We start from the raw sequence: 25,658 nt of genomic DNA, 5'->3' as shown, positions 1-25,658 counted from the left end.
TAGTCCTAGTTTTCAAATCCCAGTGACTCACCATGGTTTATGCAGGGATCAGCTCTAACCAGGGGAAAGCAACAGTTTGCTGTTCTACTCCATCTTACAATTAAGTAATAAATACCTTTAACGCTTCCCACAGCTTGGACAGAAGATATAAAACACAGCAATGCCAGCAGAAACTCTATTGAATCCTTGGCCAACGATCCATTACAGTATCAATCAATATCTGACACATTTCATACCAGTATCATTTAAGTTGAGTTTTTGTAAGTGGCATGTATAATTTTGGAGAATGAGGCACAGTCCCTCAACAAGCACTTTGTTTTTTCAGGGTGTGGGGTTACAGCAGCCCACCAGCAAGCAGGATGGAGATTGCACTTTCAGCCTCTCACATATCCTCTGAGTGCACTAATCAAAACCCTGTTCTGAAGTAGGAGTGGATACACACATACATCCTGCCTTAGCCGTGTCTACACCCTACCGAAGAAACACAGGTAATGATTATTTTGAGAAATCTGCTCCAGGTTCATCAGGGCTGTCCTGGACTGAGGTTCAGGAGGCGGGACCTCCATGCTCTCTGCACATCCATCAGCAAAAACTTGGATTTTTGGTGGCAGCCGAGGCTGCACAAGTGCAGGGGAGTTGAGAGGCACTTGAACAGCAACCACAGGCAGCAGGAACAGAAGACAGATGACTCGTGCTTTTGGACACTCTTAAAAATGAATTAAGGTTGGATTCACAAAGGAAGCAACGCCCAGGATCCAGTCTAAGCCAAAGGTGCAAGGCACTTCAGACTGAAAGCTTGGACGCCCATTCAGGTTACAACAGGGAGGAGAGCAGCAGCATGCCAGCCGAGCGGCAGCACTGCCGGTGCCCATGAGGCAGGTGCAGCAGCGGGCAGCTTGGCACACTGCTCTCAGGGCTTAGCACAGGTCAGAAGTAGACGAGCGGTGAGGAGCTGTGGCCCAAGCAATGCACAGGAGCTCATTGAACGGGCAGGCAGTCACACACCCAAGCTGCAAAGCATTCACTTGCCTTGACTCCCCCTGGAGACCTTGGTATTGCTGCAAATACCGTCTTGAAGTCAGGAGCTTAGCACTCTGCACATATCTAGAAAGCCAAAATTGCAATTCTCCTTCCTCCCCACATAGAAGTCAGGATAAATGATGTTGCTCCAGCTATTAGTTAGACCACAATAACATAAACGAAGGGCTTTCTTGGATAGTTTTTTAATAAAATGTTTTTGTTCTAATATATTGTCTTTTTGGGAAGAAAAGGCCAATCTATTCATCACAATATAACCAAAACCACTACTTTTTACTTTGAAGTTTGTGCCTGTGAGAAATGGAAGAGTGGGTGAAGACAATAATGTCACTCAGCTTTTTTGAACTTAGTTTGCTGTTACGTTGCAAAATGTTCCCTTAGGAATTTTTCAAGATCAAGCCTGATAGAAGGGAAACATCTCCATCTAGTGGAATAACCCAAAGTGCATTTTTTTTAACGTTTTTTAAGCAAGCTGAACACTGTCCTGAATCTAAGGTTTGAACTATTACAGTGGCTCTGAGGAAAGAAGAATGACACACGTCTGGGCAGGTTTTCCTCCTTGGTGGTCTCTGTTGCCATACCAAGGCAGGATTTGTGCAGATGGTGAAATTACCATCAGAGTAAGCATCTAAAAAAGGATTAGACCTTTCCATATATGAGAACAGTGTTTGTTGTTAGCACTAGAGAGGATAAAATTACAAGGGTTATCAATCCTCATGCTTCAGGATGTAACATAATCACTGGCTGGAGGATGTTGGCAGGAATTCCCCCTTTGTATAGCACTGCATAATTAGGGAGGTGTTTGAAGTGTTCAGTGTTGGCCACCATGAGCAACCAGACACCAGGCTGCTATCTATGGATCATAGCTCTGTGCTGGGATAACAGTTACGATGTTCCTAAATAACAAAACAAATTCTTCCCTGGGTATGTGGAATGTGCACAGATGCAAAGGGAGCTCTGGCCTCCAGGGTTTCTAGTTCAAGGGATGTGTACAACAGCAGCTGTAGGTGCTAAACCTCTCTTATTTTTGTGATCGACTCTGGATCTCTGGATTGAAATGCAGCCATCGTTACCTTTTTGGCAATGTTGCCCATTGAAGCCCAGGGCACAGTCACATTCATAGCTGTCCTTGGGAACGCAGGTGCCTCCATTTGCACATGGTGAGCTCACACAGGGGTGGGCAGCATTCGCTAGGTTGACTCCAAAAGTGAAATCGTGTTTCACATCGATTGCCTGGTCATTCAAGATAATCTATGTGTTAAAAAAAAAAAGGAAAGAAAAAGAAAGAAAGAAAGAAAGAAAGAAAGGAAGGAAGGAAGGAAGGAAGGAAGGAAGGAAGGAAGGAAGGAAGGAAGGAAGGAAGGAAGGAAGGAAAATGCATACTAAAACCTTCCAAATTTTCAGTATTGCACTGTTAGGCAGAAGACTTCTCTAACAGACTTCAGAAAAAGGTAAGCCTCAAAACTTCGCCAAAAACCTATTTCTTGTGATGAGTGTTTTCCAGTTGCAGAGGTCCAACTCATTCTGTTGCTCACCCTGACTTGTTGGAGATGAATTTCTTTTGTGTTTTGTGACACAGCCTTAGGCAACCCCCATATGGAGAGAAGCTGTGTGGGATTTACCAGTCGTGTCTGAACACTGGCGCAATGCTTTGTAGCTGAGCCGTGAGCTAGGACTGTAAAATTAGATGAGCACTGCTGAGGAAAAGCATTTCTGAGATCAGGAAACCCCCCAGAGGACTAGTGTTGATAACAGAAATACTAAGCAGAACAGCTTGCTTTTCACATTTTCTATTGCTTTCTAGTATCTCATCTTGCCTGAAAGAAGCTAGAGTTAAGAATGGATGAAAAACATAATTAATGACTTCACAAAACTGTATATAAACCAAAGAGAATTGTTAAATGTTGGGATTTTTCTAATGTGTCAGCAACATATGTTCTCCAATCTAAACCGACATTTGTATAATCTCAGCTGATATCTTGGCAGAGAGATTACATGTGGGTACAGCTTCTGATCTCAGCTACATCAAAATAAGAAGTCTATTTTCACAAACAAATAGATATTAAGGCCAGAAGTGAGAATTGTAACAGTTACTCTGGCTCCTGCATAACTCAGATGATGTACCTTAGGGGGGCCTACCAGGGGAAGGAGTTGCATCGAGCATATATAGTCTGTTTGAATCAGCACTAAACAAGTTCAACAGCAGAAAAACATCCAGTCCTGTCATAAAGATGGAACAGCGAAGAATCCACTACCTTTTCAGCTTATTTCTAACTTTTGGCTACATTGTTCCAGAGGTTAACAAGCCCCCACTCTTAAAAATGTGTATCTTATTTCTGGACTTAAACTATCTTCAGCTTCCAGCCATTGTTTCTCATCGTGCCTTTTTCTGCATCATTTCAAAGCCAGCTACTCAAAGAAAGCTCATCCTCATGTAGAAATTAGCAGACCACAAAAAAGTAAATTCTTAACCTTATCTAGGTAAACTAAACAGATTGAGATCTTAAGTCTTTCTATACATGGCATATTTTCCAGTACTTGGTGATGTTTATAGCTTTATTTCTATACAATTCTCCAAAATCCTGCTATGTGTGAACACAACAGACAACTAATAGAATCATAGAATCATTAAGGTTGGAAAAGATCTCTAAGATCATCGAGTCCAACCGTTGACCCAACACCACCATGTCCACTAAACCATGACCCTAAGTGTCTCATCTATGCGTCTTTTAAATACCTCCAGGGATGGGGACTCCACCACTTCCCTGGGCAGCCTGTTCCAATGCTTGACAACCTGTTTGGTGAAGAAATTTTCCCTAATATCCAATCTAAACCTCCCCTGGTGCAACTTGAGGCCATTTCCTCTCGTCCTATCGCTAGTTACTTGGGAGAAGAGACCAACACCCACCTCGCTACAACCTCCTTGCAGATAGTTGTAGAGAGCCATGAGGTCACCCCTCAGCCTCCTCTTCTCCAGGCTAAACAACCCCAGTTCCCTCAGCCGCTCCTCATAAGACTTGTTCTCCAGACCCCTCACCAGCCTCGTTGCCCTTCTCTGGACACGCTCCAGCACCTCAACGTCCTTCTTGTAGTGAGGGGCCCAAAACTGAACACAGTATTCGAGGTGCGGCCTCACCAGGGCCGAGTACAGGGGCACGATCACTTCCCTACTCCTGCTGGCCACACTATTTCTGACACAGACCAGGATGCCATTGGCCTTCTTGGCCACCTGGGCACACTGCCGGCTCATGTTCAGCCGGCTGTCGACCAATACCCCCAGGTCCTTTTCTGACAGGCAGCTTTCCAGCCACTCTTCCCCAAGCCTATAGCATTGCCTGGGGTTGTTGTGGCCCAAGTGCAGGACCCGGCACTTGGCCTTGTTGAACCTCATACAGTTGGTCTGGGCCCATCGATCCAGCCTGTCCAGGTCCCTCTGCAGAGCCTTCCTACCCTCGAGCAGATCAACGCTCCCGCCCAACTTGGTGTCGTCTGCAAACTTCCTGAGGGTGCACTCAGTCCCCTCATCCAGATCATCAATAAAGATATTAAACAAGACCGGCCCCAATACTGAGCCCTGGGGAACACCGCTCGTGACCGGCCGCCAACTGGATTGAACTCCATTCACCACAACTCTCTGGGCCCGGCCGTCCAGCCAGTTTTTGACCCAGCGAAGAGTACACCTGTCTAAGCCGTGAGCCGCCAGCTTCTCTAGGAGAATGCTGTGGGAGATGGTGTCAAAGGCCTTGCTGAAGTCCAGGTAGACCACATCCACAGCCTTTCCCTCATCCACTAGGCAGGTCACCTGGTCATAGAAGGAGATCAGGTTGGTCAAGCAGGACCTGCCTCTCATGAACCCGTGCTGGCTGGGCCTGATCCCCTGGTTGTCCCGCTCATGCCTTGTGAGTGCCCTCAAGATGAACCGCTCCATAATCTTCCCCAGCACCGAGGTCAGGCTGACAGGCCTGTAGTTCCCCGGATCCTCCTTCCGGCCCTTCTTGTGGATGGGCGTCACATTGGCAAGCCTCTAGTCGTCCGGGACCTCCCCCGTTAACCAGGACTGCTGATAGATGATGGAGAGTGGCTTGGCAAGCTCCTCCGCCAGCTCCCTCAGCACTCTCGGGTGGATCCCATCCGGCCCCATAGACTTGTGAGCATCCAGGTGGCGTAGCAGGTCATTAACTGCTTCCTCTTGGGTTATGGGGGGTTCATCCTGCTCGCCGTCCCTGTCTTCCAGCTCAGGGGGCTGAATACCCTGAGGATAACTGGTCTGCCTGTTAAAGACTGAGGCAAAGAAGGCATTGAGTACCTCAGCCTTTTCCTCATCCTCGGTGACAATGTTCCCCCCCGCATCCAATAAAGGATGGAGATTCTCCCTGGCTCTCTTCTTGTCATTAATATATTTGTAAAAACTCTTTTTTTGTTGTCTTTAACGACAGCGGCCAGATTGCGTTCTAGCTGGGCTTTTGCCTTTCTCATTTCCTCTCTGCATGACCTAACGAGATCCCTGTACTCTTCTTGAGTTGCTTGCCCCTTCTTCCACAAGTGGTAAACTGTCCTTTTTTTCCTGAGTCCCAGCAAGAGCTCCCCGTTCAGCCAGGCCGGTCGTCTTCCCCGCCCGTTCTTCTTACGGCGTACAGGGACAGCCTGCTCCTGCGCCTTTAAGACTTCCTTCTTGAAGATCATCCAGCCTTCCTGGACCCCTTTGCCCTTCAGGACTGTCTCCCAAGGGACTCTCTCAACCAGCGTCCTGAACAGGCCAAAGTCCGCCCTCCGGAAGTCCATGGTTGCAGTTTTGCTGCCCCCCTTCCTTACTTCACCAAGAAGCGAGAATTCTATCATTTCATGGTCGCTAAGCCCAAGACGGCCTCCGACCACCACATCTCCCACCAGTCCTTCTCTGTTTGTAAACAGCAGGTCGAGCGAGGCACCTCCCCTGGTAGGCTCACTTACCAGCTGTGCCAGGAAGTTGTCTTCCACACACTCCAGGAACCTCCTAGACTGCTTCCTCTCTGCCGTGTTGTATTTCCAGCAGACGTCCGGGAAGTTGAAGTCCCCCACGAGAACAAGGGCTAGCGATTGAGAGACTTCTGCCAGCCGCTTGTAGAACGCTTCATCCGCCCCTTCATCCTGGTTGGGTGTTCTGTAACAGACTCCCAGCAGGATATCTGCCTCGTTGGCCTTCCCCCTCATCCTTACCCATAAACACTCAACCGTACCATCATCACAATCGTTGAGCTCTAGACAATCGAAACACTCCCTAACATACAGGGCCACCCCACCGCCTCTCCTTCCTCGCCTGTCCCTTCTGAAGAGTCTATAGCCATCCATTGCAGCACCCCAGTCATGACAGTCACCCCACCATGTTTCTGTGATGGCGACTAAGTCATATCTCTCCCGCTGCACAATGGCTTCCAGCTCCTCCTGTTTGCCGCCCATGCTGCGTGCATTGGTGTAGATGCACTTGAGCTGGGCTATCGATTCCGCCCCTGGCATTGGCATGCCACCCCTAGGCTCATCTCTAGTGAGCCTGGTTTTATCCCCTTCCCCCTTCAAACCTAGTTTAAAGCCCTCTCAATGAGCCCCGCCAATTCATGAGCAATGATCCTTTTCCCCCTGTGAGATAGCTGGACTCCATCTGTCGCCAGCAGGCCCAGTGCCGTGTAGACCTCCCCATGATCAAAAAAACCAAAATTCCTCCGATGGCACCAGCCCCTGAGCCACGTGTTGATCTGGTGTGTTTTCCTGTTCCTTTCAGTATTCTTCCCTGCCACTGTAGGGATTGAGGAAAACACTACCTGTGCTCCTGATCCTTCAACCAGTCACCCCAGTGCCCTGAAGTCCCTTTTGATCGCTTCTGGACTTCTCTCTGCAACCTCATCACCGCCAGCCTGTATAACCAATAGCGGGTAGTAGTCGGAAGGCCGTACCAGACCAGGGAGTTTCCTAGTAATGTCTCTGACCCAGCCCTCAGGGAGGCAGCAGACTTCCCTGTGGGATGGGTCTGGTCGGCATATTGGGCCCTCTGTTCCCCTCAGAAGGGAATCGCCTACGACAATTACCCTCCTTTTTTTCTTAGCAGAGGCAGTCGTAATGCGTGGGGCTGACTGCCTCACCCTAGGCAACCCCCTGGATGGACCTTCATCTACATCCTCGTTTGCCTGGCCCTCAAGTTCCAGGGCCCCATATCTGTTGTGTAAGGGCAACTGGGAAGGTGAGGGAGACCAGGCGGGGGTTCGCCTGGCACCCCGAGCAGGGACCTGTTTCCATTCCCCCCCGTCGCTTGGGTCCCCTCTTTCTACCTGGTGGCAAGAAGGCAGGGGATAGTCTCCCAGTGCCCAAAAGGCAGGCGATACGCTTCCTTGACTTCCCAATTCAGGCCTCTAAGAAGGCAAATCCACCTTCTTAACTACATCACAGAAGTAAGAGTTCACACTCAGCGTTTCCTAATCCTTATCAATGCCTCTGTACTCTAGGGTACAACCCCTCACTTCGTAAGTGTGACCTATGTTCATTGCTCCAAAGCTCCCTATCTTGCTCTCCAAAATGCACAGTATTTAGTCAAGCCTACCTTTCCAAAGATGTTTGTGTGACTGACCTGTTACACACTCCCCCAGTTTTCTTGTACTTCAGGTTTTCTGCTAGATAGCTGACAAAGATACTGAAAAATGTTGGACCAAGTGATGAAACCATTTACACTGAATTGCAATTACCTTTCTGTCCTTGACCATTTATTAAGCGATGCACTACTAGTTTTTTTTCTTTGTTAATTAAATTTGATGCAATAATTTACTCATTTTAAACTCTGAGGATTCAGGGGTCAACCTTTCAGCTTTATCCAAAGTATGCCTAATCTAGGGAGAGCAAATGTTAGTTCAGTTTGAACTTTCTTTTGAGTACTTATTAGGACTATTTTATGAATTTACAGATTTATTTTCTAGAAAAGAATTGCACCAATGCACAGCTGACCGTACCGGAACATCATCCCTAAAGTCTGCCAACAATGAAAAAGATCTCCATTCACATGCCCCATATAAAAGCATAAGAGTGGAAGGCAGTGAGGTGAGCAACTGATGTGTGGTATAAAAATACACTAGCTGGACTGGGATCTACTTTAATTTGCACCTTCTTTTTCACTCATTACTGTATTGGTTACATCACACATTTAGCTGCCTCATTGTGCATACATTCAAGTATTTGAGCATTTCTTCTGTTCATTTATTTATATATGATGCTAAAGGGCACACTGAGGACTCTAATATTGACATAGCTTTATGCATCATTCTGAATTTGATCCCATATGGCTTTTACTTACTTATTAGTAGAGTATGGAAATTAATAGGGAGAATGGCAGTGGTAATATTTACTGGCTATTAAAGTTAGAATGACTTTTCACTGTGAAATACATGTTTAAGCACTTTGTGGTGCTTCTGAGGTGAAATCTTGGATTATTTTGAATATTGCCAGTGCTATAAGGGCAGGTTTTCACCTAAAGTGTCCACTGGACAGGATATATGACGAGATGAAAATAAATGCCTCCAGTGTGTTACTCTGGGCACATACCTTCTGGATGCTCCCACTGAAGGGCCTGAGGATCCCAGAATTCTTCTTCACAGCATCATGACTAGGGATTCGACCAATAAATATTTCAGAGCTGCACTTAATCTGTGTGAAAGCCCCCTGCAAGAAACACAGGAATAACATTTTATTAGAGTAGCTGGAACCATGCTTGTATCTTCAGATTAGCTTACATTAGATGTTATAGCTTACTTTAATGCCTCATTACTTCTGTTAATTGCATTTCTTTGTACAGTTCTCTCAAGAAAGCCACCGTAGGACACTCTCTACTGACTGTGCTTTATAGTAATCAGAGCTAGCTGAGAAATCTCAAGTATTTCAAAATGGGAAAACCGAAGGAAGAAAGAAAGACTGACTCATTCTGACTTCTGACTGCACATTTATCTCTATTTGCAATGACTTGAGGTACACTGATGTGAATCTAGGACCAGAATGAGGTTCATAAAGTTAAAATCAGAGTAAAGTCCATGGAACAGAGACTCATTTAATGTTTCCAACATCTGAAAAGCTAATCCATAGCAAGATACGGGGCTAAATGAAAGACCTATTGGGTTTGTATTAGTTACCAGAAGCAGTTGCTCAGGATACCTGATGGGATTAGTCAGGGTCCTGGAGTGAACTGGAAGATGTTTAACAGCTAAGGACAGGATTACTGTGTAATTCCAGTCCTGCAGAAGCTCCTGTGATTTCTTTGTTGGCAGCTCCCAGACAACCTCCTTCTGCAGTTACACTGCAGCACTCACTTAGAGAAAAAAAAAATGGGAGTCTTCATCTTGGCCCATCTATCTAAAGAAGTCTCGACTGCTCTGTTTGAATGTTTCCCACTCAATCTGTTTCTTGACAGACAACTGGAATTTCAATTGATTTATGTTTTTCAAGAAAAGTCTAAGCTTTAAATAGTTTCCCAGTTTGCAGAAAAAAATGCAGATTCTTCTGCTAACAGAATCTGGAGTCTGGTTTTCTGGCCAGACTTTCCATTAGGAAAGAATAAAAGACATTTTCTAAACAGTTCTAGCCTCAGGTTCTTGGGATAAAAAAGTACTTCTGTGTACACATTTGAGTGCTTAGAGTGAATACCCTGCTCAGATTCTTGCAAGCAAAATTTCACCTTATTAAAAACTTGACTCACTATGACCTCTTAGTCAGGGAAGAATAAAATGCAAGTCATCAACTCTCTGAATATTCCGGCCCTTACTCTGTCCTGAAAATTACTTTTGCAAGGAAAAAACAAAGAAACAATTCTCTTTTGGCCTACCTTTCCAGCACAATATTCAGAGAGAGGTAAAAACAGGACTTTGTGCACATATTTTTCGATTTCATCCTTCTCCAGATGACGCATTTCATAGTGCATACGTTGTTCAGTGGACTTAGCCACAACCACGAAGTACCAAGAAAAGAACCTCAAGAACATGTATGAACTGAACACAAAAATGTGAGTCCAGTTGCACGGCAAGAGCAGGTAAGGTTGTATTTCAGCTGCCTTTACAGGATCCCTGTCCTCAGAGGGAAGACTTCATGTGCAAATTTCCAATTTTGGGCTTCAGAAAATATTGCTCTAATGTGTATACTTATTTGAGCTCTTAAGAGCAATGAGAGCAGCCTGTGTAGTTTACCATGCAATCATTTTATAATCTAACAGCCGTATTCATGACAACTCATGCCATATGCTCACCTCTGCCATCCCTTCCACTGGCTTTTGTTTGTCCACTTGTAGGATACCATTCTTCGCTGTGCGAGACACTTGCAACTCATGCCATTGACCCAGACTGACAGGTTCTTCACTCCTGTTTTAAGGGGAAGAAAACTTTTAAGTATTTTACACTTTTGCCTTTCTGATATTTTCAAATATTGCTGTCATGTTAAAAAGTCAAGTCCTCTGGGATGATTTTCTAAATTAAAAAAAAAAAAAAAAATTAAAACACTGTGTTTCTTTCCTTATAAAGAAGTAACAATTTCTGAGCCCTATCAGCAAAGGAAAGTAAGGCCATGTTCCTATAGCAAATAACAAGCACTCTACTTTTATTTATAAATGAAACATTTCTACAATCAGCATGCATTTCATCTACCTCTGAACTAATTTTTCTGCTCAGTCATTTATAATGCATAAAGACAATTTTTTGTCTCAGCTATACATCCTCATTTCACAATGACATAAGCCTGGAGATAAAGCTTCCTACTTAATGGTCCATCTAGTCCCACATTCTTCATCCTCTTTTAAAACAGAACTACTTTGTGTTGGCTTATCAGCTCTATTTATGCAGCCTGTTACAGTGACATCTACACACGCATGCACACGTGCACGCAGCCCGACTGCTGTACATTAAGGGGAGGTAACTAAAATATGATCCTAATCATGTGATGAGATCCTGGCTAGGAACAATAAATCCCAGTTGAGCAAAGCATTCACCAGTCTCAAAGGAAGCATTTAAAAACTGTTCTTACAATCTTTATTAGTTCAGCACTAATATGAATAGCAGCCTGTATAAAGGGCAAAACCACATTCCCCTTTACAAGTTCTGCAGAACTTTGTATCTTATTTTCAAATGTCATTTTACTACACTGGTTAAAACATTTTATGTCTAAATGATTTCTTACAGCTTTTCCTCCAGGAGCAATGAAAACTTGTGTTTGATTCTCTGGTCAAGCTGGAAAAATCAGAAGCCATTCTATTTGGGACACCTGAAGACTTTCTAGCATTCAATGAAAAAATACAAAATTCTTTTGGGTGAAATAATGTTTTGTATTTTCAGGCTACTTACATTTTAAAATGAACAAAGATACATTTCAAACTGAAATAATTGAAAAAATTGTGATTTGAAATAGTGATTCAATAGTGATTCAAATGCTGATTTAAAAAAGGTATATCATTTTGAAATTGTGAAAATAACAATATCATTTCTTTCTTTTTTCTGAACAATCAACATGAGCTTAGAAATATTTTTGTTGTATCTATTTTGCTCCTCCAAATTTTCTCAAAGTCCATTTTTATCTATTCGTACAATACTGGCAGTATTACTTTGACACTTGGTTCAGAAAACCTCCATAAAAAAATATCACTGAGCAATGGTGCGAGTTGCACAAGTTATCTAGAAAAAGGAGCTGAACAGGACATGGGGCTGAGTACTCGCACGAGGTGGTAGATTGACTTGTGTGGTCCACAAGGCAGTGACTGAGGACAGCAGCTGAGCTTGGGTTAATTACACTGCAATATCATCAATGGGAAAGTTCAATACAACCTTCAGAGTTACATGGTTAGTGCCTGAGCTGAGCAGGTAACCACCCTGCCTGAAGCTTGAGTGTATGCTTGGGCCTGGATAAAGTCATTAACAAGAGTAATGCGGGGCAGGAGGGTGGTAATAGATGGCAGTCAGCCAGAGATGGTGACACTACGTAATGGCGATAATCAATTGGATGTAAGAGGAATCAGGTTTCATGGGTTTTGGATTACATATATGGGCTCAAAAGGATTGCACTGTGTACCAGCATTGTGCCTCCTAGAACATTAACTTGCTAAAAAAGACTGAAGTGATGAAACCACTGTGAAAACTGATGCTGTGCAGGCAACCAGAAGCTTGGCATTTCCTCATCTGAGAGCCTGGCCTTGCAATCTCCATAATATTCATTGAACACAAGTATTTGTAAGTCATTGTTTAACAACATCTTTGGGGGTTTGGGCTATTCTGACAACTTTCAACGACGCTTTCTGGTCTCATGAGTCTCCCCCATTACCCAGCTATCACACCACACTCTTTTTCCCTAATGCATGTGACCGAAGTGCTAGTTGGCTTCCTGCTCTCTCTTGTGCTTTCCAATAGAAAGGGGTAGTTTCCACTCCCAGGCACATGCTTGTGGCTCTTGCCACATTTTACAAGCCACATACATCTTGGTTAAACATTAGTCCAAGGTGTTTTGCAGCACTACAATATTCTTGTGGGTAAATTATGTCTACTTTAATGTCTTATGGTTGCCAGTAATAGGAATTAGATGGCTGTAATCAGAAAAAGATTGAAGGCTGTTGTAAGAAGGGCCATTTTGGGTTGGAGCAAAGGTCTCTGACATTAGCTATTTCTGCCGCTTTTCAGCAAGAGAAAAGAACAGGGCAAGTATGGAGTGATTCTTCCCTTGATATATCCTCCTGGCTTCAGGCAACTTGTCATTTAGCAATTTCCTGAGTCAGAGGCTGCATCCATACAATTGTTTGCTCTCCCTCAATGGATCTTTCTTCAAACTTGTCTAATGTGTTTTTTTTAACCTATTTATAGTTATGGCATCTGTAATATGCTGTGACAATTAGTTTCCACAACTTATTTATGTGCTGTCTGAGAAAAAAAAGAAAAGTCTTATTTTCTTTGTTTGATATTTTTTGGTTTGCAGTTTCACTGGGCTCCTTCTAATACTTCCATAATGAAAAAATACAGAATAATCATTCCTTATTTATCTCCATGTCATTCACAATTTAAAAATCTTTATCATACTTCCACCAAACTCTTTCTTTTCCAAGTTGAAGGGTCCTGCTGTATTTGTGGAAGTTGTTTCTTTCCCTCCCCTGTATATCAACACTACTCTTCTTTTTTAATTTTTCTAATTTCTTCTGAAATGAAGTGACCAGAATGGCAGCAAGTTTTCAAGACAGAGTGCATTGTGGATTTTTGCAGAGGTCTTGTTCTTTATTCTGTTCCTAATAATTCTCTGCACCGTACTTGCATTTCTGTATTTGCCTCTAAGCAGTTAGCTGTTGCTTTCACAGAACTATCCATGATGACTCCAGGATCTTTCTCTATCTGACAACACTAACTGTATTGCCACAACTGTGCACAGTTGTGCATTATTTTGCATTTGCTCCCTTGAAATTTCATCTCTCACTTTGTCATCTGAATGTATTTGTTAGCTTGGGTCCTCATTCAGTGGAAAATCAGTATATTTCTCCTAATCGCAGTATAGCCAAAATTCCTGCTGTCCATCCACAGGAAACATATGGTATGCAAGGAAACACATGGTATGCAAGACTTGCAGGCAGTGTACACATTTTGCATAAGCTTTATATAGATTATTTCTAAATATTAGGTCAGCCTGGTCAAACTGGCAGCCTCTTGGACCACATCCAAGGTACTGAGTGCCTCTGTTCGGCCCATTGCCTTTTCATAAGAACCCAGGGAACAGCTGCCCAGGGACTGGGCAGTCTAACTGGGACTCAGTTAGACACACAAAAAGCCCTTTTTGAGGCATCTCATTTTAGACATTTATTTTAGGATGGGATGAATCATTCTCAGAAAGTCTGTCTTTGTCTGGGAGCCTGGGTGACTCATTTAACCCATACATTTATCTTTTAGACTGCTGAAGTTACGTAAATTGGATATTAGCCTCCGATCTCCAAAACCCCAGCACTATGAGAAAAGAGGGGACCTGGAAGTGTATCTTCTTGTGGCACCTCCAGCCCGGTACTTGCTGCCTGGAACTGGAGACCAGGGAGGAGGACGCTCACAGAAGTGCCAATATTGTGCAATCCTGTGGCTAGAAAGTATATATATAATATATTTATAGATCCTCTAATTAGCTGTGGCACAATGTCATGGAGGCAAGAAAGGAATTTCTGCAATACCATACAGAAATAAAAGTAACATCTGCAATAAGATGGTGGCATGTCATGGTAACACTGATAACAATGCTTTGAAACATAAACTTATGTAGGAAGAAAATCCTGTCCCCTTGAATACAATTATAGTGTTTTTGTGCTTCCTTAGAAGAAGTAGGCACTAGAGACTGATGGGCTCCCATACCCCATTATAGGCTATAACTCTTTCATAGAATCATAGAATCATTTCGGTTGCAAAAGACCCTTAAGATCATCGAGTCCAACCGTTAACCTAACACTACCAAGTTCACCACTAAACCATGTCCCTAAGCGCCACATCTACACATCTTTTAAATAGCTCCAGGGATGGTGACTCAACCACTTCCCTAGGCAGCCTGTTCCAATGCTTGACAACCTGTTTGGTGAAGAAATTTTCCCTAATATCCAATCTAAACCTCTCCTGGCGCAACTTGAGGCCATTTCCTCTCGTCCTATCGCTAGTTACTTGGGAGAAGAGACCGACACCCACCTCGCTACAACCTCCTTGCAGGTAGTTGTAGAGAGCGATGAGGTCACCCCTCAGCCTCCTCTTCTCCAGGCTAAACAACCCCAGTTCCCTCAGCCACTCCTCATCAGACTTGTGCTCCAGACCCTTCACCAGCTTTGTTGCCCTTCTTTGAACGTGCTCCAGCACCTCAATGTCTTTCTTGTAGTGAGGGGCCCAAAACTGAACACAGTATTCGAGGTGCGGCCTCACCAGGGCCGAGTACAGGGGGACGATGACTTCCCTACTCCTGCTGGCCACACTATTTCTGACACAGGCCAGGATGCCATTGGCCTTCTTGGCCGCCTGGGCACACTGCCGGCTCATGTTCAGCCAGCTGTCAACCAACAGCCCCAGGTCCTTTTCCGACAGGCAGCTTTCCAGCCACTCTTCCCCAAGCCTATAGCATTGCCTGGGGTTGTTGTGGCCCAAGTGCAGGACCTGGCACTTGGCCTTGTTGAATCTCATACAATTGGCCTCGGCCCATCGATCCAGCCTGTCCAGGTCCCTCTGCAGAGCCTTCCTACCCTCGAGCAGATCAACACTCCCGCCCAACTTGGTGTCGTCTGCAAACTTCCTGAGGGTGCACTCAATCCCCTCGTCCAGATCATTGATAAAGATATTGAACAAGACCGGCCCCAAAACTGAGCCCTGGGGAACACCGCTCGTGACCGGCCGCCAACTGGATTTAACTCCATTCACCACAACTCTTTGGGCCCTGCCATCCAGCCAGTTTGTAACCCAGCGAAGAGTACGCCCGTCCAAGCCATGAGCAGCCAGTTTCCCCAGGAGAATGCTGTGGGAAATGGTGTCAAAGGCTTTACTAAATCCAGGTAGAAAACATCCACAGCCTCTCCCTCACCCACTAGGCGGGTCACCTGGTCATAGAAGGAGATCAGGTTGGTCAAGCAGGACCTGCCTTTCATAAACCCATGCTGACTGGGCCTGATCACCTGGTTGTCCTGTACGTGCTGTGTGATGGCACTCAGGATGATCTGCTCCATAATCTTCTCCGACACCGAGGTCAGGCTGACAGGCCTGTAGTTCCCCGGATCCTCCTTCCGGCCCTTCTTGTAGATGAGCTTCACATTTGCTAACCTCCAGTCAACTGGGCCCTCCCTGGTGTCGTGGTTTAACCTCAGTCGGCAACTGAGCACCACCCAGCTGCTCGCTCACTCCCCCCGCGCCGGTGGGATGGGGGAGAGAATTGGAAGAGCACAAGTGAGAAAAAATCGTGGGTTGTTTTCTCATTTCTTGTAAATACGAGTCAGAAGTCTCTTCATTAAGATCAGAAGTACGATTGGCCCTTCTACTCTATCTGGGGAACTGCCCACTGGAAACTGGAGCAGCAATTTTCCTGGAAGAACCCCCTTTTGTGATTGTTTTCCCTTGCAATTCACGTACCCGTGCCCCTAGGGCTGCAGTAGGTTTTCCATCCCACTTCCTCATGTCCTCTCCATGGTCACGCAGGTAAAACCATAGGGTGCCCCGTGGTGTGTATCCTTTATATTCTCTCTCTTGAGCAAAAGAATGCTGACTCCTAATAGCCGAGATACTGGTTCGTACAGGTGGGGAGTAGGACCTATCCTCTCTGAGCTGCTGGATCTCCCGGGACAGTTTCTCCACAGCCGAGACGAGGGAGGAAGAGAGACTTTCCTCGTATTGCCGGAGTTGGCCAGCTAATTCATCCACCGTTTGTTCCTCTCCATCTTTCCAGGTCATCACTGCCAATGAATTGGCGTATGACGATGGTGCGCTCCTTATAAACTTCCGCCACATGGGTCGTGTGCACTTGACTTCGTCTGGATCTTTGGATAGTTGTTCATTGTTCAGGTCACCATAAATCACCTCCAGCACAGCTAATTCTCTCAGAAACTGGATACCCTTCTCCATGGTGGCCCACTTGCTTGGGCGACATATGACATCTTCCTTAAAGGGATACCTTTCCTTCACGCTTGACAAGAGTCGCCTCCAAAGGCTGAGGACTCGTGTCCCTTTTCCAATTGCTTTGTCAATGCCCCCTTCCCTGGAAAGGGATCCCAGCTGCTTGGCTTCCCTACCCTCTAGTTCTAGGCTACTGGCCCCATTATCCCAGCATCGGAGCAGCCAGGTGACAACATGGTCGCCTGGACGACGGCTGAAATCTTTTCGTATATCTCACAGCTCACTCAGGGATAGAGATCGGGTGGTCACTGCCTCGTTTATGAGTTCTTCCTCTTCTTCCTCCCCGATCAGCGGCCGGCTCTCCTCCTCCCGTTCTCGTGATGGCCCTTCTCCAGGGTCATCTGTCTCGTACACTTCTTCCTCTGCTTCCCTTTTAGAAGAAGCTTCTTCCTCCCTTACTAAACGAGCCGACTTCCGCTTCCAAAATTTCTTCTTGTGTACAGGGGTGACTGATACCGGCACAGGCTGGTTCTTTGGTTCAGCCGCAGGGCCTGTCGCCAGGGTCTGAGTGGCCGCGGGGCCTGTCGCTAGGGTTGGAGTGGCCGCAGGGCCTGTCACTGGGGTCTGAGTAGCTGCAGAGCATGTCACCGGGGTCGGAGTGGCCGCAGGGCGTGTCGCCGGGGTCTGAGTGGCCGCAGTGCGTGTCGTTTTACTGTCAGATCCAGAGACCTTCTCTTCCCTTTCAGGGTACTGAATGGTGTTGAACAGGGCTCGGTAGGCATGGGCCAGGCCCCAGCACGTTGCAATGATCTGCATCTCTCTGGAGTTGCCAGGGTGACAGCATACTTTGTCCAAATATTCTACTAACTCTCCAGGATTCTGCACTTGCTCAGGGGTGAAGTTCCAAAACACTGGGGGTGCCCATTGGCCTAGGTACTTGCCCATCTTGTCCCACACACCCTGCCACTCATAACTATCCAGCCTTGGGGCAGATCTCTGGGTGGTATTCTTAAATTGCTTATTAACTTCAGACAAAACCAAAACAATATTGCCAAGAAGTATTAATAGAAGTATCTTAACTACCCAAGGCTGTTCAAGATACTGAAAAGTTACTGTAATGAAGGAGGAAACATCATAGAAGAAGGTAGTGACACTGCCATTCTGTATTTCCTCCGTAAAAAAACTCTCAGAAAAGTCACTGTAATTGCTAGTTGTCTCCACGAAATGGTATCCGTGGTACAGTAACGGCTTCATTGCGAAACTTACATACCACACTAACGTCAAGGTCAATGTTCTAAAAACAAACCTCACAAGCGAGACATCACTAATCACTGCAGACCACAGCAAACTGCAAAAACCAACACCAATCTTTAACATGTACAGCAAAAAAAGGAGCACGATGCAGATTACACAAATCAATATCGAGAACAGAGAAACCAACATTGTGACCCTCAACTATTAACAGATATAAGTTCCTTAATACACTCCGGTTAATCTGTTATTATCTCAAACCCTTCGTGCCCCACGTTGGGCGCCAAAAAAGGACTGTCGTGATTTAACCTCAGTCGACAACTGAGCACCACGCAGCCGCTCGCTCACTCCCCCCACCCCCGGTGGGATGGGGGAGAGAACTGGAAGAGCACAAGTGAGAAAAACTCGTGGGTTGAGATAAAAACAGTTTAATAATTGAAATAAAATGATAATAATAATAATACACAAAGCAAGTGATGCACAGTACAATTGCTCACCACCCGCCGACCGATGCCCAGTCAGTCCCCGAGCAGCAGCCCCCCCCCAGCTAGCTTTCCCCAGTTTATGTACTGAGCATGACGTCACATGGTATGGAATATCCCTTTGGCCAGTTTGGCTGTGCCCCCCTCCTAGCTTCTTGTGCACCTGCAGCCTTCTCAGTCGGTAGAGCATGGGAAACTAAAAAGTCCTTGGCTAGTGTAAGCATTACCTAGCAACAACTAAAACATCGGTGCGTTATCAACTTTGTTCTCATTCTAAATCCAAAACACAGCATTGTACCAGCTACTAGGAAGGAAATTAACTCTATCCCTGCCGAAACCAGGACACCTGGTTAGCCAGGACTGCTGATAAATGATGGAAAGTGGCTTGGTGAGCACTTCACCAAGGGCTGGGTACCCTGAGAACAATTGGTCTTACCGTTAAAGACTGAGGCAAAGAAGGCATTAAGTACCTCAGTCTTTTCCTCATCCTTTGTCACTATGTTCCCCCCCACATCCAATATAGGATGGAGATTCTCCTTGGCCCTCATTTTGTTGTTAAGGTATTTATGGAAACACTTTTATTTTCTTTTATGGCAGTAGCCAAATTAAGTTCTAGTTGGGCTTTGGCCCTACATAACCTTACGACATCTTTGTAGTCCTCCTGAGTTGCCTGCCCCTTCTTCCAAAGGTCATAAACTCCCTTTTTTTTCCTGAGTTCCAGCCAAAGCTCTGATCAGCCAGGCCAGTCTTCTTCCCCACCGGCTTGTCTTTCGGCATGTAGGGATGGCCTCCTCCTGCGCCTTTAAGATTTCCTTCTTGAAGAATGTCCACTTCTCTTGTGGATCTGCACTGTGGTATCATTGGAAAGGAAACACAAGAAACACTGTATACCTGATAACAGCTGTTCCTGAGCCACAGTCGAATCTGAACTCCACATAACCGGCCACCATGTTAATGGAGAGGAAGTCCTTGCTGTCTGTGTCGTAGCTATACAAAAGGATACCAGTCTCTAAATCTGGACGAAATGTCATCTCAAACTCCATGAAGGAAAGGTAATTCTGTGGTGCCAAGGGCCAGGGTGTGCTAGCAAATGACCTTAAGGACTCGTTGAACTGAGGTATGGCCAAGGTGAGTGCTGGAAATCTGGAATACACAAGCAGGTCACTTGAGGCTCAAAGGTAAGGGAGTGACTCCTACCAACCAGAGTCAGTTCCCTTTGTTAAGTACTTAAAGCTAACATTAAGAAAAACAACCTAGAAATTTTGTCTTCCAAATTAAAAATATTGTTTATCCTAGCCAACATTGCTTCCCTCATTAATCCCTTCTTTTTCCAAGGCTGTATTTGTATTATAAAGCTTTGTGCTCCTTTTCTTTAGCGATTCACTGCAATGATTTCGAAGTAGCAAGCATGTACACAATAAGTGGTGGCATGAAAAGCTATGCTCTGCAGCACAGAAAATAATGCTGTATGTATTTGACTATTTGTATCTCTGCGATTTCAGCAGGAAATTGATATTTGGTCCTTTACATTTTAGAATATACAACTGACACTGTTTTTAGGAGAAAAGTGGGAATATTTTAGTTAATGTGCAGCTGTGGAGTGGTACATTATTTTAACTTCTGAAAAGTAAGTTTGAGAAGCTTAATTATAGTTAATTTAAATAACCAAAGAAGTTTGAGAATCACTGATTACATAGGAGCTGGATGTAGCCCCAAAGTGAATGGTGGGGGAGGGTTTCACTATGTGATTTTAAAAAGATAACGTAGCAAGTACTGTCTTCTGTTGGTGTAATAGCATAAGACCTCCTTGGATATCACTATGTGGAAAACACACTGAACACTAAATAACACATACAAAGAAATATAAGCAACCTAGCATCTTCTCACCTTCTTCGCAATGACCTTTAATCCAAGGGGGCAAAGGCAAATGTACGAATCCGCTTTGCTCACAGTACAGGTACCACTGTTGATGCAGGATGCCTCGTCACAGATGCTACTGCTACACTCACCTAAACACAGAGCCAGAACACTGATTTATCAGAGAAGTTTGTCAAAGATTTATTTGGCTGTTGATCATTGCTACTACCAAATACAATTTGCTCCCCTATCTAGATTCTTTCCCAATTTGTCCAACGGTGTGCAGTTCACACAAAGTAGCTTGATTTTTAGCACTGGCTTTGTACCAGACCAGGAAAAGACCTTAAAAATAGCAGAAATTAGCCCTCACTAACAAACCATGACAGTTGTAGCTTTCAGTCATTCTCCAGATTACTTTTCTTCTGCTCTTGTTCCTATCTTTATTTTCTCATAAGTGTTAATTGAAATCTCTTCGTGTTTTTTAGAAGCACTGTGACGTTTAATTTCAATTACCTTAAGTGCTTCTTTGTTCACTGTAAATTCGTGCCATAGTAAGCATGGAAGGTGTTAATTATCAACAGCTAATCTTATTAACTAAAATGATGTTGTCAGCCCTCTTGTCTGCACTAAAAGGGATGCATATCATCAGCATATGGGCTTTTTAAGAAGCATTTCTACTGTGCTGGCACATCAACTGAAATAACAAGAACATGATTTCTTCTTGCTGGAATTAAGCTGAAATTGTTGTAGACTAAATAATTTACTTATTTACTTCTTAAAACTGGTATCTATAAAGTCAGATTATTCAATGGGCAAATGTACATCTGATTAATTGCTTGTTGATGTTTACTTTCTCCTTTATTTTAGATAGGTTCTGATTAAATAATTCCCCCCTCATTGATAGTAACAAACTGATCTTATACATTAAGAAAGCCCAAATAATACATTCATGCTGTACAAGTGTAAGCATATCATTTGGAGGGGCAAAGTGGTTATGACAAACTAAGAATTGCACATTTATTTTGCGGCACACTGAAATATCACCTCCAAGATGACACAGGTGTAGTGAGGAAACTCTGACAAACAACATTGGAGAACAGTTTTGTTATCTGAGATGACTGAGAGAAGTCTTGCAAAACTACTTCAAGAACAGGATATGTCTTCTTTGTTTTGTTTAAATACAGCACTCTGATTGTAAAGAGAGTTTCCAGAACAGGACTCTACAAATCTTCAATAAGGTACTGGCGTTAGTACAGCACCAGCTTTACAGTTTGATTTCCAATCCCATAGTCAGAAAGAAAAGTGCAAAGAAGTATCTTGTGTAGATGGCTGATGTGCTGGTTCATCCTGATCACTCTGCCATCCAAGGTGGAAAATAACCTTTTCTCACTGAGTCAGGACAGAGGCAGTAATAACTCTTGGGTCATCTGGTACAACTCCCTGCCAGACCAGACTTGTCTTGTATTGCATATCTACAAATCTCCTGCCAGGCCCATTTTTCATTGTAGAGATAGAAGGCCTGGGTACGGTGTTCATAACACAAGGCTCCAGGGCTAACCCAAGGAGCATAAGCAAAATATACAAGTCCTCTGGAAGGGAACAAATTCTCCTTCTATGTGGAAGGGGACAATTACCCCTTCAAACGGCTGCCCCACACCCAGCCATGGGAGCATGGGTGCTTGCAATGCTCATTTAGCCATCTTTTCCCCTTCTGGGCTGCACTGTAATGGCCATGGTGAATTGGAGCAGGATGGGAATGGGGATCTTGTCACTGTGTCACGGTGGAATTTAAATGACAGTTTTTACGGGGTTTAAACAAAACCCTTGTCCTGGTTTCGGCTGGGATAGAGTTAATTTTCTTCCTAGTAGCTGGTACAGTGCTGTGGTTTGGATTTAGGATGAGAATAATGTTGATCACACACTGATGTTTTAGTTGTTGCTAAGTAGTGCTTACACTAGTCAAGGACTTGTCAGCTTCTCATGCCCTGCCAGCAAGAAGCTGGGAGGGGGCACAGCCAGGACAGCTGACCCCAACTGGCCAAAGGGATATTCCATACCATATGACGTCATGCTCAGTATATAAACTGGGGGGGGGAGTTAGCTGGGGGGCGGGGTGACCGCTGCTCGGGAACTGGCTGGGCATCGGTCGGCGGGTGGTAAGCAATTGCATTGTGCATCACTTGCTTTGTATATTCTTCTATTATTATTATTATTATTATTATTATTATTTTCCCTTCCTTTTCTGTCCTATTAAACTGTCTTTATCTCAACCCACGAATTTTACTTTTTTTTTTTCTCTCCGATGCTCTCCCCCATCCCACTGGGTGTGGAGGGGGGAGTGAGTGAACGGCTGTGTGGTGTTTAGCTGCCTGCCAGGTTAAACCATAACAGTCCTTTTGGCGCCCAACATGGGACAATAAGGGTTGAGATAACGACAGATCTGACCAGAGCGTGTTAAGGCAAATTTGTTATAAGCATTCATCATATTGGTTTAACAGTCACTGGTCACAATGTTGATTAATTTACTCTCAAAGTTGTCATGCTGGCTCTCAAAGTTGTGTTATGTAACACCTTATTTGCTGTATATGTTCCCTGTTGTGCTGTCTATCACCTCTGGGAGCTGGATCAAGGATATCATTTTGCTGCACTGTGTAACACTACTGGTTTATGATGTGATAAAATTATTGGTCATGAGACTAACTTCTGTATTTGTATTTTTGTATTTGTACTCGGCATTGCCGTCACCTCCGTACCTCGGGAGTCACTTTTTGGAAACTATTAATAATTACACCTTTTACCTTTTCTCCTCAGGGAACCAATCTATGGGGGAAACAGGGGGGGACGCTTCCCACGGCTCCTTCACCTTCCCTTTCTCCTTCAGGCTAGTTACAACAGCTCTTGAGAATTCTGAATATCCTTGGGATGTTCAAACCAGCATGGTCCTATTGCTATGTCTCCTGAATGTGGTTCAGGTTGTGACCTTGTTTAAGGTTAAACAATTATTTAAGAATACCGTCCAGAGATCAATCCCAGCGACAGGCACTGTGGCTACTCCAACCCTGGCAACAGGCACTGCGGCTGAACCAGAGAACCAACTCGTGCCAGTATCAGTCGCCCCGATACACAAGAAGAAATACAGAAGAAAATCAACTCATTTAGTGAAGGATGAAGGTGAACCAGGGCCATCACGAGAACAGGAGGAGGAAGAGGCAGAACCCATAAACGAGATGGTAACCACCCGATCCCTATCCCTGAGTGAGCTGCGAGATATGCGAAAAGATTTCAGCCGTCGTCCAGGTGAGCATATTGTCACCTGGCTGCTCCGATGCTGGGATAACGGGGCCAGTAGCCTGAAATTAGAGGGTAGGGAAGCCAAGCAGCTGGGATCCCTTTCTAGGGAAGGGGGCATTGACAAAGCGATTGGAAAAGGGGCACAAGCCCTCAGCCTCTGGAGGTGACTCCTGTCAGGCGTGAAGGAAAGGTATCCCTTCAAGGAAGATGTTCTATGTCACCCAGGCAAGTGGACCACCATGGAGAGAGGTATCCAGTACCTGAGAGAATTAGCCGTGCTGGAGGTGATTTATGGTGACCTGAACAATGAGCAGTTATCCAAAGATCCAGACGAAGTCAAGTGCACACGACCCATGTGGCAGAAGTTTGTACGGAGCGCAACATCGTCATACACCAACGCATTGGCAGTCATGACCTGGAAGGACGGAGAGGGACAAATGGTGGATGAATTGGCTGGCCAACTCGGGCAACATGAAGAAAGTCTCTTTTCCTCCCTACAGGCCTGTGTCTCGTCTGTGGAGAAACTGTCCCGGGAGATCCAGCAACTCAGAGAGGATAGGTCCTACTCCCCACCTGTACGGACCACTATCTCAGCCATTAGGAGTCAGCGTCCCTCTGCTCAAGAGAGAGGATATAGTGGATACACACCATGGGCCACCCTGTGGTTTTACCTGCGTGACCACAGAGAGGGCATAAGGAAGTGGGAAGGAAAATCTACCTCAGCCCTAGAGGCACGGGTACGTGAGTTGCAAGGAAAAACAATCACAAAAGGGGGTTCTTCCAGGAAAATTGCTGCTCCAGTTTCCAGCGGGCAGTTCCCCAGACAGAGCAGAAGGGCTGATCTTACTCCTGATCTTAATGAATTGACTTCTGACTCGTATGTACAAGAAATGAGAAATGAGTACTGTGATGAGGATTAGAGGGGCCCTGCCTCCAGCCAGGGGGAGGAAAGGGACAACCGGGTTTACTGGACTGTGTGGATTCGGTGGCCTGGCACATCGGACCCACAGAAGTATAAGGCTCTAGTAGACACCGGTGCACAGTGTACCCTAATGCCATCAAGCTATAGAGGGGCAGAACCCATCTATATTTCTGGGGTGACGGGGGGATCCCAACAGCTAACTGTATTGGAGGCTGAAGTGAGCCTAATTGGGAATGAGTGGCAAAAGCACCCCATTGTGACTGGCCCAGAGGCTCCGTGCATCCTTGGCATAGACTACCTCAGGAGAGGGTATTTCAAGGACCCAAAAGGGTACCGGTGGGCTTTTGGTATAGCTGCCTTGGAGACGGAAGAAATTAAACAGCTGTCTACCTTGCCCGGTCTCTCGGAGGACCCCTCTGTTGTGGGGTTGCTGAAGGTCAAAGACGAACAGGTGCCAATTCCTACCACAACAGTGTACTGGCAGCAATATCAGCAATAACAGTAGACTATCATGGCCTGAACGAAGTCGCGCCGTCGCTGAGTGCTGCTGTGCCAGACATGCTAGAACTTCAATACGAACTGGAGTCAAAGGCAGCCAAGTGGTATGCCACAATTGATATCGCTAATGCGTTTTTCTCAATCCCTTTGGCAGCGGAGTGCAGGCCACAGTTTGCTTTCACTTGGAGGGGCGTCCAGTACACCTGGAACCGACTGCCCCAGGGGTGGAAACACAGCCCCACCATTTGCCATGGACTGATCCAGGCTGCACTGGAACAGGGTGAGGCTCCAGAACACCTGCAATAGATTGATGACATCATTGTGTGGGGCAACACAGCAGGAGAAGTTTTTGAAAAAGGGAAGGAAATAGTCCAAATCCTGCTGAAGGCCGGATTTGCCATAAAACCAAGTAAGGTCAAGGGACCTGCACAGGAGATCCAGTTTTTAGGAATAAAATGGCAAGATGGACATCGTCAGATCCCAATGGATGTGATCAACAAAATAACAGCCATGTCTCCACCAACTAGCAAAAAGGAAACACAAGCTTTCTTAGGCGTCGTGGGTTTTTGGAGAATGCATATTCCAAATTACAGTCTGATCGTAAACCCTCTCTACCAAGTGACCCGGAAGAAGAACGATTTCAAATGGGGCCCTGAGCAATGACAATCCTTTGAACAAATTAAAGAGGAGATAGTTCATGCAGTAGCCCTGGGGCCAGTCCGGGCAGGACAAGATGTAAAAAAT

General features: G+C 45.2%; 1 protein-coding gene across 1 annotated transcript in view; it reads right to left on the bottom strand.

Moving 5' to 3' along the window:
* The window catches only part of LOC143171953 (pikachurin-like), a 124,531-nt gene that overhangs the window by 7,187 nt on the left and 91,686 nt on the right, over positions 1–25,658 (bottom strand). Inside the window, 6 exon segments of the mRNA XM_076361139.1 lie at positions 2,112–2,289; positions 8,599–8,715; positions 10,286–10,397; positions 19,238–19,481; positions 20,234–20,248; positions 20,251–20,355. Of these exon segments, the coding sequence (XP_076217254.1) occupies positions 2,112–2,289; positions 8,599–8,715; positions 10,286–10,397; positions 19,238–19,481; positions 20,234–20,248; positions 20,251–20,355 (771 nt within the window).

The sequence above is a fragment of the Aptenodytes patagonicus genome, chromosome W (assembly GCF_965638725.1).
Source record: "Aptenodytes patagonicus chromosome W, bAptPat1.pri.cur, whole genome shotgun sequence".
In the NCBI taxonomy this organism is placed as follows: domain Eukaryota; kingdom Metazoa; phylum Chordata; class Aves; order Sphenisciformes; family Spheniscidae; genus Aptenodytes; species Aptenodytes patagonicus.
The sequence above is the reverse complement of the archived record's forward strand: the minus strand, read 5'-3'. Positions and strand labels throughout refer to the sequence as shown.